The 16,418-nt window shown below is 37.6% G+C and overlaps 1 protein-coding gene across 3 annotated transcripts; it reads left to right on the top strand.

Annotated features, from left to right (window-relative positions):
• The first annotated feature begins 1,722 nt into the window (after positions 1 to 1,722).
• On the top strand, positions 1,723 to 16,118 carry LOC108981747 (TBCC domain-containing protein 1-like). 3 transcript variants are annotated; one of them, XM_018952995.2, is made up of 9 exons: positions 1,723 to 2,324; positions 3,896 to 4,036; positions 10,529 to 10,909; positions 11,136 to 11,240; positions 12,284 to 12,424; positions 13,283 to 13,486; positions 13,787 to 13,879; positions 13,988 to 14,099; positions 15,748 to 16,118. In XM_018952995.2, the coding sequence occupies exons 1-9, from the start codon at positions 1,824 to 1,826 to the stop codon at positions 15,789 to 15,791; spliced, it is 1,722 nt and encodes a 573-aa protein (XP_018808540.1). In that variant the 5' UTR covers positions 1,723 to 1,823; the 3' UTR covers positions 15,792 to 16,118. The 3 variants fall into 3 exon arrangements, with proteins under 3 accessions (XP_018808540.1, XP_035545783.1, XP_035545785.1); XM_035689890.1 differs by lacking the exon at positions 15,748 to 16,118 and adding an exon at positions 15,232 to 15,740 and having other exon boundaries at positions 1,751 to 2,324; XM_035689892.1 differs by lacking the exons at positions 13,283 to 13,486; positions 13,787 to 13,879; positions 13,988 to 14,099; positions 15,748 to 16,118 and adding an exon at positions 12,624 to 12,681 and having other exon boundaries at positions 1,751 to 2,324.
• The last annotated feature ends 300 nt before the right edge of the window (positions 16,119 to 16,418 follow it).

The following is a 16,418-nucleotide window of genomic DNA, read 5'->3' on the forward strand; positions in this document are numbered from 1 at the left end:
ACATGTCACTTTGGAGTTGCAGCGACACATCATCAAAAGTATTCTTCTTTAGCAAGTTAGTTTCTGTGAATAATATTAAAAAAATAATTAAATAAATAAATAAATAATAATAATAACATAATAAATAGTAATAAAATATTCTTAATACTTAAGAGGTGTCAGTCGCATCAAAAAATGTTAAAAGAATTATAATAAATATATTTTTTCGTTTTTAAAAGAGAAATGCAAGCAACAAAAAAATCTCATAAAGATAAACTCATAAATTAATGAGAATTGATATGGTATTTTATATTGTATAGTCACTTTTATTATAAAATAAATCTAAATAAAATTATATTAATTTATAATTACTTTTATATAATATTTTTGTGGCTATAATAATTCTTATCTTTAAATCATTTACAATCTAACATATCAGAATATCTATAAATAGTAGATCTAATGTACAATATTTTACAATTTTTATAATATTTACAATTATGAAATACACAAATGCCATACATTTTTTTTAAAAAAAATTAGTAAATATAAAATTTATATAAAAAATTAATTATTTAATAATTAACCTTATTCTTTAAAAAAATATGCATAACTATGACATTTGCACAACCTATTATTTATCTAACATTACTCTTAAAAAAATATCGGATGCTTTAAATTATTTCAAACAAATCCAACATCGGCCCAATCACGTGGCTCGGACACTCTCAGCCCAATTTGTTTTAGGCCTACTATAGACTTAAACGATATACGAAATGGGGGAGTTGCAAGATTTGTGTTGGTCATGACTTATGTACTCATCATCAATTTTATTATCGTCTTTTTATTATTTTATGATGTAATATTAAATAATTTACAATTATTTATTATATTTAATTATTTATTATATTTAATTTATTAGCCTATCACTTGATGTCACATCAAGAAATATTGTGAAAATAATAATAAATATATTTTTTCTAGTACTAAATATATGATTGAGAGAATTATCCTTAATTAATAAAAATCACTTTAGCTTGGCTCTATTGAATAATAAAAAAATATACTCATTATCTTTATACCACATATTACGTATAGTTTTTTTTACTAAATGCATGGTGAATAGATAATGAATAGAAAAATTATTTTAGTTTAACAATAATAAAACAAAATAAAAATAAAAAAATCAAAGTGTTGTGTGTGATGTAAATATGATAAGTAGAAGGGCTCTTGAATAATTAATAAATCATGAAATTATTGTCTTTGTCATAAAATAAATATGTAATTAATAATTTGTTATTTTTAATTATATTAACGGATCTAATGCATTTTAACTATTTTTATTAATTATGTAAATGAAAATAATCAAACTTAAGATAAAGGAAAGAAAATTTCAATACATTTATTAACCTAAATTGGTTTAATTTTATTTTAAGTTCCAATGTATTTTAGAGAAATTGATATGATAAAAGTAAATTCATAAATTAGTATCATCTAATAGAAAAATATTATATATATTTAAGAAAAATTTATAAAAAAATTTATTTTTTTAAATGTCAATTATTAATACGTTAAAAATTATGAAATTTTAAATTTAAAAAAGAATTAACAAAATAAGTGTTATAAATAAAAATATAAGTACATTCAACAGTACAGATTCGTTTATCATCTTCTTTGACTTCCATTTCTGATTTCTCTCCCATCATCAAATAGCACAAGGCCACGCAGTCACTCCCCCTGGACTTCCACACATCCAATCCCCCCCCCCCTTCTCTCTCTCTCAATTTTCATCTCTCTCGAAGATCTGCAACACTGCAACTCCAGGCTCTCTCTCCTCCCAAGCCATGAGCGACCCCATTGAGACATCGATATCTTCATCGTCTTCGGCAGGAGACCCGAATTCGAATCCGAACCCGATCTCTCTACTCCACCCTCGGCGGGAGCCTTTCGAGCATGGCCTGCTCCCAATCCCGAAGCTCGTTTTCACCGACCCGACCCAAACCCTAATCCCCATCAAGCAAACCCTCCTCTCCTCCTCCACGAACACTCGCCGAGTCGACTCCGCCGCCCTCTCCCAATCCCTCCAGATCTCCCCTGACCACGCCTGCCTCGTCCTCGACACCCTTGCCTCCGTCCTCCACTCCGACTCCGATCCGCTCGTCAGCTCCAAGCCCGACGAGATTAACTCCTCCTCCGCCGACGTGCACGATCTGCTCCTCTTCCTTTACATCCAGTCCTACAAGAAATTGCTCCCAAGGACGCACAAGGACTCAGCCGCAGTCGCCGATGTCTGGCCCTCCACCTCCGCCTTCGATGGCTACTTGTCCGCTCTCTCGCCTCTTCAGGTGATTTTGGTTATCTCCATCAATCTTTTACAATGTGGGTCAAATTCGAAATGCATAATTCGTCCTTGACTACGTTCTCTCGGAACTTAGTTTTTGAATGCGCATTGGAAGCTAATTATTTGCGAGGAGTTTGCAATTTGTAATCGGCTTGTTGGCTTTAGTGTTAATTTATCAGGAACGAATTCTGTGTCGGAACATTTTCATTGATCTTCTTTCAATTGATTTCCATTTCATTTTCTTCCTACCTTTTCATTGAACTTGTTTGCTCTATGTTTCTGAAATGTTGCTTATAAGTTTCCGTTAATTTTTTCAATTGGATTCAAAATGAATTTGCATGAATTTTCCTAGTTTCACCTTTATCAGTGAAAATGAAGTTTTGGTTTTTTTCATAGGCTGAAACATGATTTGAAGGTCCTGGCTACGCCATGCTTTCAATTCAAAATCTGGAAAGCTGCAGGGATGACATAAAGAGGGCGCCTTGCTGTGTTGCACTGAAAAGCAAGGACCTAAGAGAAGAGCTTCTTCTCTGAGGTTTCTTCAGGCCCATCAAACAAAACTCTTATTTATCTATGGAAATCCAAGTACTCAAAAAACACGTTTTCTTAACATAGTATAAAAAATCATAAGAATTTATATTTCTCACCTAACTTAATACAAAATTTCAGTTTTTTGCAACCATGTCTATTGAACCTAAGGGCTTTTTTGAGAAGTGAGATGATCTCATCTCATATTAAAACTTCTCATAATTTTCTTCTCAAACGTCACTCGAACAAATACACTTTTCAATTTCACATATTCAATTTTTCTATCCAATTATTACCATATCATTACTTCCCAAACTTCCACACAAAACACAAAAAGCAATACAACTTTTTCAAATTTCAAAACAAAATAATATTAAAAAATAATATTATAACAATATTATAACTTTCTAATTTTTTTATTCAATTTTTTTCCTCTTATTTTTCAAAACCCAATAAAATATTTTAACTCAAACTATTTCACAACTATTTACAAAATTCTTATATCTTCTCATTACCCAAACATTTCCCAAGTCCATGTGATGTACTGTTCCTGTCCATGTGATGTACTGTTCCTGATTAACTGTTGTCAACCATTGTGTGTGGACTTACCAAGTTTTTTAACTGTCGAACCATATCTGTTTAACCTAAGGCCTCGTTTTGTTTTGGGATTTGAAAAAATTGAATTGTTTATTATATTTTGTGTGGGAGTTTGAAAAAGTTGTAATGATTATAACATATAAAAAAAAAAGTTGTAATGATTATATGAGATGAGATGGTTTGATTTTGTGTAACCAAATCAGTCCTAGGTTTTGTTCAATTAAAAGCTCATGAATTCTGTATCACATAACTCTGACTTAGTTTGTTTTACATATTTTGTGCTGAATACCTGGACTAAATCTCTTAGTATGCTAGATTTCATTTCCTGTCATAGTTCTCATTCCATATTTAGTTGTTGGAAACTTTAATCGTCACTGGGACCTTTGATTTTAGTTATTTGACTAATTATAGTCAAATTTATTTAAAGCTTGGTGTTCCATCATATGGCAGCTTGTACGGAGCAACAGCCGCCGGTTTGTTCCATCACAGGCTGATGAAGAGGCTCATCAGTTGTCATATCTTCAAAAGCACTTGGCTAACATTCTCTCTCTCTTAGCTGAACCTGTGGAGGGGGAAGACGAAGAATCTCTGGTTTGTAAAACTGTGGCCTTTTTGCAAACTTAGTTTGGTAGAGCGTTTGCATCTTCTTTACTTTTTTATTCTCCTTGTATTCAGTACATAGTAAATTATGTTCATTAGACATAGAATTTAGTGCTAGTTTTTCTATTTTACTTTTTGCCGTTGTCTCTTCCTCGATAATAGTTTCAGCTTGGACACAATTCTGTACTTTATTACATATTCTGTTGTGGAATTGGAGTTGAAATTCTTAAGCGGTTTATGGGACCGCCTTTGAAGCCAAAAATCAAATATTCTACACATAATTGGGCCTCTTGAGAAATAATTTGGTATCTTAGAATCTCTGGGAAAGAACGTTGGAAGCTATAAGGAGTACAGTTTCTACAATTTCTCATTTCATTATATCCACCAAGTTTTCCTGGCAATGACATAAACATGAATATAATGAATTTGCACAATGGTTTGTGTACTTTTCTCTTAACTAATATCAGGTGGAAGCACCTGGGCCACTCCTTTGCTATACTTTGACATGACAGTTATTTTGCCAATTCCCTGCTAAACATGTAAACTGAAGGTCCGTAGTTCGATCCTGCGTGGGTGCAGTCATGCATTCTCTTTGCACCTGTAAATTCTTCAAATTGTTAGGAGGAATCTCTTAGTAAAACTCTTTAATACACTTTTCTCTTTGTACATTTTTCCTCTGTTCTCATGCACGCACGTAATCCCATCTCCAGAGCTTCTCGCTGGAGTTGATTCTCTCTTCCTTTCCTTTCCTCTCTCTCTTTTGTTTCTTTTCTTCCTTTTCCTGCTAACGTTTACAAAGCTACCAAGATGGAAGGTGGTGGGAGTTTTATGGGAGTGAACAAAATGGGTCTCTCTAAGGAGTTGGTCATAGACTCTAAATATTTTACTCTCGTGAAAAAGGGGGGCAGCTTGGTAATTACAGAGAGGAGTTGGAGGGTGGTGGCTAAGGTGCTTCTGGGACCTTCATCAGTGTAGTGGCTGGCTAAGGCCATTGAAGCATGCTCAAAGGAAGAAAAAATGAATTTTTAAACCACAGTCCAGGAAGGCAACCACAACTTTATAGCACAACGTTGTTCGAATGATCGAGGTCGCTATATGGCGGTGGTGAAATTTGGTGGTGGAGGGAGGAGGAATTTTATCTTCGTTCCTGAGAAAGAGGGTAATGGCTGGAATAGGATGGGGGAGGCGCTGCGGGACTTTTTCTTCGACAGGAGAAGCACCCACAACGACAAAAACAAGAAGAGGAAGATGGCCACGGCTCAATCACAACATCATTCCTACAGGGAGGCACTGATGGTGGAGCATCCCCGTGTCTTGGAATGGGAATGACGACATGCTAGGACAGAGGTGCGGCTATGGGACATGGCTCTAACAGAGAGTTGCGTCTAGTACAGTGGCAGGGGGGTGGAAGCAGACACGTAGGTGGCGTGGCAGAGGGGGAGACTCTGAATTTCTTGCTGGAAGCTAAGGCTCAACTGGAAGACTTGTAAAACAAAATAGACTGGTTAATAAGGAAAGAGATGGGCTCGGACAGTAATGGGCCCTACGTGGGCATGGATGTGGGTGCTAAGCAAATTAGTGCTAGGCCTCAGGCAAATAGGCATGAGCTCACAAATGTTTGGCCTCATCTTGTGGGGAACTCAAGGGATAATTGGCTTAAGGGGCTTAAGCCGAATAACTTGGGATGCAGTGGAAATGAGCCTGTTAATTACAAGGCCCCAGCTCATCGAGCATTACACCACTTGGAGAATCCGTAAGGAGGGAAACCTGCGACCTGCCACCAACGGTAACTCTACAACCTTGCCGAATAACATATCGGAAGCACCACATTCGTGGTGGGCCCTGTGCCGGTGGTCCAGACAGCTCTGACAATGGTGGTGGAGCAGATATTACCGTCGCACGAAGAGGAAAAAGAAGAAATACTGCCACCGCTAGCTTTATTCCCCGATTTATGCGCACAGAACCTGTTGATAGTCAACATGGAAACAACACCTTCCCAGATGGAGGCCTCATTTGCTTCTGTCGAGCATCTTGAGGTGTTATTGAAAGGTGGGGACGAGAGGAGTTTGGATTTCGTTGAGGACAGTGTTGCGGGGCTACCTCAAAGGCTCATAGAGGTTAGTGATGATGTAGTTTTGGATCCTGACACCAGTATGATTACCCATTTCTCTGATAATGTGGAGATCAACATGGATACTGTGGTCGAATGGGAAGGACATAACCTGTTTGGGGTGGGGGAGGGAGATGCTGGTGAAAAGGATCCATTTCCACTGAACTGTCTGTTACCAAATGAGTTCAAGATCTCTGACTGTGTGCTAAAAAAGGTAAAGGATATTCAACATGTTGTGGGAATGGAGTGTGTGGGTTATGAAGAGTAGTTTATGACCCTTCTCACAACCATTGAGGTGGGTCATTCTCAATCCAAGAAAGCTAGATCCTAGAAACAAAGGGAGCTTAAGAGACTTAAATGGTCATTGAATGAGGGTAGCTCAAGCCGTGATAGGTCCAAAGGGAAGCGTACTGTTGTTTCTTTATGAAGCCGAAAATTGTGTCTTGGAATGTTCGCGGGCTGAATGAGGTTAATAAGTGCCTTCGTATAAAAAACTTGTTTCGGGAATAGAAGGTGGATATTGTTTGTTTACAAGAAACCAAGTTGAAATTGGTGACCAGAAAACTAGTGAGAAATGTGTTGAGTTGCCCGCATGTAGATTGGGTTTATCTGGCTTTGAATGGGGCATCGGGTGGTATTATTGTGATCTGGGATAAAAGGGTGGTGGAGAAAATAAAGGAGTTTGTAGGGGAATACATAGTGGTCTGTTCTTTTAAGATGGTGGAGGATAATTTCTTGTAGGCTTTTGCAGGTATATATGGACCGAATGTTGACAACATCAGAAGTCGTTTGTGGGAAGAACTTGCTGGAATACATAGCTGGTGGGACCTCCCTTGGTGCATAGATGGTGATTTTAACTTAATAAGGTTCCTTAGTGAAAGATCTGAAGACAGTCGCCTACACCCAGCCATGACAAATTTTTCAGATTGCATTTTTTGCTTGAACCTGGTGGATCTCCCTTTAATAGGTGGTCCTTTTACACATGGTCTCGGCTGGACATATTCCTAATATTGCCGGATTGGGAAAGTCATTATTCAGAGGTCTGTCAGAAGAGATTGTCGCGCTTATGCTTGGATCACTTTCCCATATTTTTGGATGGAGGTAGTATTCAAGGAGGTCGTCACTATTTTAAGTTCAAAAGCATGTGGCTTAAAAGCGAAGGCTTCGTGGACAGGGTAAGACATTGGTGGTCATCCTATAAGTTCCATGGTTACCCCCTCATATTCTTGCAGGCAAACTAAAAGCTTTAAAGAATGATTAGCTTTGGAGTTTTCAAACATTTGGTGACATAGGGGAGCAAAAGAAAACCATGATGGAGGAATTATAGAATCTTGAGAGGATTACTGACGATAGAGTCTTCACCTCAGAGGAAGTCTCACGTAAGGCAGAGCTGGCCTCAGAGTTGGAAAGAGTATATTATCTTTAGAGATCTCTTGGTGACAGAAATCAAGAGCATTTTGGTTGAAAGAAGGAGATCAAAGCACAAAATTCTTCCATAGAGTGGCTAATTCTCATAGGAGACCTATTACATTGTGCTTAATAAAACTTTTAACTTATAAAAAAAAAAAATTCTCATAAGAGAAATAATACCATTGAGATGCTGAAAATCAATGGTAGAGACTTCACAGAAGCTTCTGTGATCTGGGAACATGTGAGTTTCTTTGAACATTTAGTTACAGAAGGAGAGGGATGGAGACCAAAATTAGATGGACTCGGTTTTGATTCTATTGAGCCACAAACAGCGTCTTGGTTAGAAAGATCTTTTGAGGAAGAGGAGGTATATGATGTGGTCAGAAGAATGGTGAAAGATAAAGCACCATGTCCAGACGGCTTTTCGATGGGGTTTTTTCAAACATGTTGGGAGGTAGTGAAAGAGGACATTATGAATGTGTTCCAGGAATTATTTTTAGCTAGTAAGTTCAAGAAAAGTCTGAATGTTACTTTTATTGCTTTGATCTCGAAGAAGACCAGAGCATCGGAAGTGAAGGACTTTAGGCCCATTAGCCTCATAATTGGGGTATACAAAATCATTTCCAAGGTGCTTGCAAATAGGCTAGGGGTGGTCATAGGTAAGATAATTTCAAAGCCACAAAATGCTTTTATAAGGGGTTGCCAAATCCAGGATTCTGTCCTAATAGCCAATGAATGTCTGGGACTCTGGATGGTAGATTAAAGTCTGGTATTGTAGGGATTATTTGTAAGCTTGATATGGAAAATGCATATGATCGTGTAAACTGGGACTTCCTCCTTTATTTATTGAAGAGATGTGGCTTTGGGGAGAAATGGTGTATGTGGATCAGATGGTGCATTTCAACGGCAAGATTCTCAGTTATGATCAGTGGCAGTCCAGAGGGTTTTTTCAACAGCTTTCAAGGCTTAAGACAGGGAGATCCCCTGTCCGCTCTTCTTTTTGTTGTCATCATGGAGGCACTGAGTAGGATGTTATCGGTTGTGGTTAGCAACGGTTTTATGGTTGGATTTTTAGTGGGTGATCCAAATAAGGGCCTTATCTCAACACACTAATTTTCTGCGAGGCAGAGCAAGACCAACTTAGGGCACTGAAGGCGCTTCTTCTATGCTTCGATCAATAAATTAGAGTTGGTGCTAGTTGGGAACGTCAATGCTACTCGGCAATTGACCAGCACACTTGGGTGTAAGGTCGTTTCTCTTCCTATGACATATTTGAGATTACCTTTGGGGGCTGCATCAAGGTCCTTATCTATTTGGGATGTAGTTATTGAGAAATAGAACGAAAATTGGTACGGTGGAAGAGATTGTATATGTCAAAAAGAGGCCGAGTGACTCTTATCAAGAGTACTCTCTCTAACTTACCGATTTATTTTCTGTCTTTATTTCCAATTCCAGCTTGCGTGGCACAGATTGAAAAACTTGATATCTTATGGAGTGGGATGGGAGATGAATTCAAGTTTCGCCTAGTTAGTTGGGATAAGGTGTGCAGACCAATTCTGTCAGGTGGGCTGGGGATAAAGAACTTGAGAACGTTTAATCGGGCACTTCTTGGGAAATGGCTTCGGAGATACAATATGGAACCAGAAGTCCTCTGAAAATTAGTGGTTGATTGCAAACATGGCAGTTTATGGGGGGTTGGTGTACTAGAGAGGGGAATGGGTCCTATGGTGTGGGGGTTTGGAAGCAAATAAGACGAGAGTGGGAGGTGTTTACTTGCCATACTAAATTTATGGTGGGGGAGGGTACTCGTATAAAATCTGGGAGGGACATTTGGTGTGGGGAGGAGGCTCTAAATGACTCTTTCCCATCCTTTTCCCGAGTGTCATGTGATCAAGAAGTTTCTACGGCAGACCTCATGGTTCGTTCAGGGGACCAAGTCCAATGGAATTTCACCTTTAGTAGAGCAGCCCAAGATTGAGAAATAGACAGTTTCAAGGCTTTTTTCAGCCTAGTGTACTCTACAAAGCTGAATGGACTGTGCGACGATAAGCTATGGTGGACACCTGCAAGTAAGGGTACTTTCTCGGTTCACTCCTTCTATAAGTCCCTTACACTTCTACCAAATACTCATTTCCCATGGAGAAGACTGTGGAGGAATAAGGCACCTCCCAAAGCACTCTTTTTCACTTGGATAGCAGCCCTGGGTAAGATTTTGACTACTAATAATATGCGAAAGTGCCGAGTAATTATTTCAGATTGGTGTTGTATGTGCAAGAAAGCTGGCTAGATAGTGGATCATCTCTTGCTACATTGTGAGACAGCTAGAGCCATGTGGAGCGAAATGTTCAGTCGAATAGGGTTAAACTAGGTTATGCTTGCTACAGTGGTTGAGTTATTGGCCAGTTGGGTGGTGTCGGGTGGTGCTCTACAAATCAAAGCTGTGTGAAAGATGATCTCTATCTGCATTATGTGGTGCCTATGGCGAGAGCGTAACAAGCGGACATTCGAAGCCAAGGAGCGGACACTAGAGGAGCTTCGAGCTTTATTTTTTCACACCTTATTTCTTTGGGCTATAGCTGTAGATTTTAATGGCCTAAATGTTCATGATTTTCTTGTTTCTTCTATAGTGACCTATCTTATCTCTTGTATACCATCTTGTGTACTTGGGCTATGTCTATCCTTATTAATACTACCGTTTACTTATTAAAAAAAAACATATTGTTTATTTGTTGGGCTTCACCAATGTTTATGTGGATGGAACCATTACCTTTTCTGTTATTGAAAAAAATGCATTACAGGGTTATGATTTAATTTGACTACCAAATCCAAATTATTTAAATATTGAACTTCACTTTCACTTGCTAATTATCATTGATGTTTGTCTTTCATTCTATTGTTTTGTCTGTGTTTGTTAGCATTCCTCTGGCCTCCTTATAATTTGCTAATTTACTCGATTGTTTTAGGTTTTGACTATGGATAGATTTGAGCACCTTGGGTTTCTGATTCAATTTGGTGATAAGGGACCTGAAGAAACTCAGCTGAGTCAACATGCTCCATTTTTTGCAAATTCAGATCCTGACATGCCTGCTGTACCTGTTCCTGCAGCACAAGTTCACGAGTGGCTTCTACAGAATATAGCTTCTGCTTTGGAACATATTTCAGAAAGGGCTTCTCTTAAAGAAAATGGCCCAGCTAGTGCCTCTGATCAGGATGTTTCTATGGCGGATGCCTGCACAACTTCAATCAAGGCCTCACCAAGTGCTAGGGGTCCTAGTTTTATTGAAGGGATCTCCAAATCATCACTTGTAAAGCAAGCATCTGATCTTAAAGGTTCTTCTGTAAAGGTTTGTATACAGCCGATATCTGTGTTTGCTCGCATACAGTTTAGACAATAAATAGTATGTGTCATTGCCTACTAACAGATCATACATCGTCATCTATACGAAGATAATTTAATATCTGCGCATACAATTGTGATAATTCACTTGTGTCCCCATTCCTCAAGAACTATTTTATTATTATTATTTTTTTGTATTGACCTGCATCTAACATAGTAGTATACCATTGCAGGTCCTAAATTGTCACGATTCTGTCATTTACATCTTAGCACCTTTGAGATATGCCACTGTTTACGGTTGCTCTGATACTACTATAGTTATTGGAGCAGTTGGGAAGGTAGTAACCAAGATTTTAGTACTTACTGTTTTATTACTTGATGTTTAGGGATGATCCAATTGATTGATTTTTTAAAAATTTCTCGTCCAATCTGAATGTTTGAAGTCTAGTGCTTGCTAGCACATTTTGGGTTCATGTCTTCTATTTAGTTTTCTGTTTGCATGAGTTCATTCACTTTGGCACTTTTTAATCTAGTGATTACCTCTGAAAAATGTCCATGGTATCATTGGATCACACTTTGGCACTTTAGTAGTTGCGAAGGAAGAAGGTTGTGTGTCACTATGTGAGTTCTTGTAATTAGCTGGAATTGGATACACTGAATCGTTTGATGGTTGTAAATTCCATGTATCTGGCTTTTTATCACTTTCAGGTGTCTGAACTTCCAGCTAAGAAAAATGTGATAAGGTAGGTTGGCTGTTCTTTAGCTTTCGCTACTGAGGTGGTCATATTATGAAGAGAATTTTAACAAACATCGGCACTGAAATCATCGACGTATTCTCAACATTAAAGTGACTCAACGAAGTCAGATGAATGTTTTTTTATCAGTTATGAAGTCAGATGCTATTTACATATCTAAGAAGTGAATTATCCATTATGCGATCATTTATCTTTAGTTGTTTGAGATTGGAAAGCTTTGTTTGCTGTTTTGTCAACCGTTATCCGTTATTTATCAATTGTTTTATTATGTTGTCAAACAGATTAAAATTTTTCTTTCACTGCAGTTAGTATACTTGGTTGAAGCAGCATTGCTTCCTCTGAGAAATGATATATGTTTTCATTTTTGTACGTGTAGCATTTTTACTGTATAAACATTTCAAAAACAATTACTGAGTGGATATTGTTTGGTTAAGTGATTACTGAGCCCCCATTTTGCCACCACGTTAACGCAGCTTGCATATCATGCATGCTTATGTCAAATGAGCACTTGGAAATCAAAAGACGGGTTGCTAACTTGATTCATTGCTATTCTTATCAATTATGAATGGTGAACATCTGAATGGAAACTGACTTGAATGCATTTTAAATGATGTGGGCTTTTACAGGCTGTAAGGATTGAGCATTGTGAACGAGTTCATGTGATTACAGCAGCAAAACGAATCTGCATAGCAAACTGCAGAGAATGTGTGTTCTTTCTGGGGGTAAACCAGCAACCGCTTATTGTTGGTGATAACCATAAGCTTCAGGTGGGTGTCTCAAACTATTTACTTCAATCCCCCTATGCAGTTACCAGTCAGCACTGCTTGGCTTATAATGTAGTGTTGACATTATAATATGAAATTGGCAAAGGTTCCCCGAGTGTGGTTGTGCATTTAGTCATGATTCTTGGATTTGAATAATTGAATTTATAATTAACTCACTGTAATTTTGTGTTTCTGATAATAGACAATCTTGGCGTTGTCCTCTGTTCTCAAAGGATTGTGGTTATACGTTTGAATGTATGGAGCTCTCTGAGATCTTTAGTTGATCAGATTTACTGTCTGATGTTTTTATTTTATCTTTCTGGTTATGTGCTCAACAAGGGACCTTAGTATTCGCTGGATATTTTTTCTTCGTTAAATTGTCATTTTTATGACGACTTGGACAACTAGGTTGTCTGGAAAGCTTCAGTGTCAATTTTGTTTTAAATGAAATAGTCACTGTTCAAAAAATGAACTTGGCTTGGCACAAGTTCCCTTCATTCTTGACTCCTAGGGGTTGGCTTGAGTGGTAAAGGCCTTGGGCTTGGGGGTGTATGCTCCACCCCAGGTCTAAGGTTCAAATTCCCTTGGGTGCAAACAATCTTTAGGGGCCATTGGACTGGGAGATTTTTCCCTTGAATTACCCGAGGTTTACTTGCGAGAAACTCCTTGCCGAGGACCTGTGCACCCCCTGGATTAGCCAGGATGCTGTTCCCGGACACCCGGTGCCAATCAAAAAAAAAAAACAAGTTTCCTTCATTCTAAGAAGCTTTTTGTTAAGCAGTATTATAATGTGTTTTTGTATGTAAGTTATACTAATATTTAACAGTATCGTATATAATTTTCATTACCCTAATGTTTTAGGTGGCACCATACAATACATTTTACTCTCACTTGGAAGAGCACATGAATGAAGTTGGCGTCAAGGCTACAATTAATAGATGGGATGAGCCCCTGGCACTAGGAATGGTTGATCCACATGATTCATTATCTCATCCCGCAGGTGTCTCTGATGTGCAGGCTGAATCAGCTACACGCTTGGACCCTGACCAGTTCACGAACTTTTTGGTATGTTTTATACTTTGCTTGTGCTAACTTGGGTGGGAAGTTTTTCAGTGCTTCATTTGTTGGTTATTGAGCAATTAAATAGTCTATGAAACCCAGTACATAGATTTCTGGACAGTATCTCTGTTTTAGTTTATTTTTATGTTCTTTTCTTGTGGGGTGTGTGCGCACGAGCCCATATTGACTTGGGCTTTTTTTTTTTTTTTTCTTTTTCTTGGGGGCTGGGGTTTTTTTTAGAGTTTTTTTTCCTCTTCTTGAACTTATTTATGGTGTGTATGCCTCTTTTATTCGTTGACACACTAGATTCCAGACTGGTTTGGATGTGAATCCTCTGGGTCTACGAAAGACAACCCATTCCCACTACCAGATGTTTATTTGATGGCTCAGCAGAGAAATGTATGTCCACTGAACCATGCTGATTAATTGAGATGTGACATTTTTATTATATAACCGGGGTTTGTTATGTATTGAAGGGTTTTGTAATCCTAATTGATGTTTTTCCAGCAAAAAAACTTGGGGGAGATCAAACAATTATTGAGGGAAGCACCCCTTGAAGAAAATCGGAAACGAGAGTTATCATCTGCACTTCATGTATATTTCAGAGACTGGTTATATGGTAATGATTTTCTCTTTCAGCTGTCTGTTTTATTGATACATGGTCTAAAAGCTGCTTGAAAATTATATGCATTTGGATTCTGGACCAGCCCATAAACCCATATTCATATAAATAACTCATTTTTATATAAGATAAGATTTTATTAAGATTTTTTTTATTGGCAAACATAAATTTTATTGGTGAGAAAGAAACATTTAGCCATGGAAAAAAAAATCATTAATAACTGGAGAAAATGTAAGCCGCCGAGTACACAGAAAGTATTCAAGAGATCCACCAAACTAGCTAAAGAGAAAAGGTGCTTGCAAGAGATCCACCCCAGTACAGAATTCTATTAGGAGCAATGCTAGATACAGTCCCCATTTGGGGACTGCAATGCAAGCCTAGGCAATTTTATCTTTAATTTTTTTTAAAATTACAAAACTATCCCTCCTGAAATTATGCTTTTTCTCATTTAATAAGGGGTCTGTACATGCAGTCCCCAAGTGGGGACTGCATATAGAATTTCTCTTCTATTAGTCATCTTTTATTTCATTGGTAATGTAACTGTTAAATTTTTGTTGAGGTAGCTTTCACACTCTAGTGCTGGTTGTCTGATGTGCCTTTAGTTCTGAAAGGATTTTTTTGATAAGATAGTGCTAAAATATTCTCGAGGGTTTCTTTCTTCTTATCATCCACATTATTCATTAGGACTAGTAGGCTGTTGTCTGAATTTTATCAACTGTGATGTTATGTTGTTTATCCCTAAAAGAGTTCGGTCAATGTCTCTGGAGTTCCAAGACACCCCATCTTCTACCATTAGGCAAGGAGTCATAATTGGAAATAGTATTCCAGTCCCGGCTAATTGCTTATAAGACTCTCATTCACAAACCAAAGTTTAATAAAAAAGAGAAAAGTGGTTCTCATGAATAAAATTCCCAACTTCTCTTTTGCTTCAGGGGATCATTGAGAAAAAAACAAAAAAAAAATGGCTTGCCTTATCTAGAGAAGCGTGGAGTTGTGTAGTTACTCTGTATGTAAGGCAATTATTGAATTATGTTTAACACATTACTTGCAGCATCATGGGAAATTTTGGTCCGATGAAATTTCTGTCATACTAGAAATTTTGAATTCCTGTTTTATGGTGTTTCTATAGAAGGAATCCGACTCTCCGTTCCTTTTGCTTTCCTTGCTGGGTGTGTCTAGCTTTAATCAATGCAAATACGAAGATAGCTTGCATACTAGAATCTTCATGTTCTGGAGATATAAAATGTGCAACTTGAGGGTTTGCCAAGAGATGTTACATGCTAGTCATCTTTTGGCTTTGATATTGCTTGGAAACAGATGCAGCTGAGGTGGGTCAGTTGCACCAGGCTTGCTTGTTGGTTTCATGGTGGCCTAATCTTTTGATGGGGATAAATTTTCTGGTTCTACAGAATATGTTTTCTTCCACAGGCTCCACACATTCTAGAGTTGTTGTCATTGTCTGGAAGCCAACACAAAAAGTGGTGCCGGATGAAATCCTTTTATTTTTGCAGTGTTTCTTTCCGTATATTATATGTTTCAGATGGTGAGGGTTGGGATCGGTCTCTTTGCAAATAATAATAAAACAACAATATTATCACCACATACTATTTAATGAGGTTTAACTATGTTGCATTTTTACCCACAGCTTCAGGAAACATCCGTCAACTTTACTGCCTACAAGGTGACTGATAAATTGTTATGATGCAATGTCACAATTTAAGGATGTTACCGAAGTGAGCTCTCTAGTTTTAATTTTCAACGGTCACCAAGTTCCTGTTCCCACTCCTGGTGGTACTGCAGGCAGCTGAGAATCAACTTTATTGTTCTTCAGAATGGTAATAGCTATATATGCACTGAAACTGGTGCACAAAGTGGAGTTGGAAGATACATTTTCTAATCTCATTGTAATATTTAATTTTTGAAAAAAGAAAATCTGGCTGTAATATTCTGTTAACTAGGTTCACGGTGTTGTGAATTTTCTCTTGGTCTATCATGCTGAATTTCTTTAGCTTTCAAGTTTTGCTCCCTATTTATTTAGTTTTTGAGTTCACTCTTCCCGACCAAATTTGCCATGAATTTCAATTCGAATTTGCAGCTGGATATCAAACACTTGCTGTAATTCGTCCGAGAATAGGATGGAAAGGGGTGGGGTATGATGAGAGTTGGCATATCAACAAGTTACGGATTGGTTCAAAGTAATTCAGGACCCGTTGTAAATCTTAAATACACGATCTCCTTCGACAAAATCCTATATAAGGTAAACTTCAAAGGATTATACTTGTAAAATATCATATTTTCTGCCTTGAAATAGAAACT

This window comes from Juglans regia, chromosome 4 (assembly GCF_001411555.2).
Source record: "Juglans regia cultivar Chandler chromosome 4, Walnut 2.0, whole genome shotgun sequence".
NCBI lineage: Eukaryota > Viridiplantae > Streptophyta > Magnoliopsida > Fagales > Juglandaceae > Juglans > Juglans regia.

Bases quoted from the DNA above. Each gene is read 5' to 3' on its own strand.
- LOC108981747 (XM_035689890.1), top strand. From the start codon at position 1,824: ATGAGCGACCCCATTGAGACATCGATATCTTCATCGTCTTCGGCAGGA. The intron at 2,325-3,895 runs GTGATTTTGGTT...ATCATATGGCAG, and splicing joins CCGCTCTCTCGCCTCTTCAG to CTTGTACGGAGCAACAGCCG. The intron at 4,037-10,528 runs GTTTGTAAAACT...CGATTGTTTTAG, and splicing joins GGGAAGACGAAGAATCTCTG to GTTTTGACTATGGATAGATT.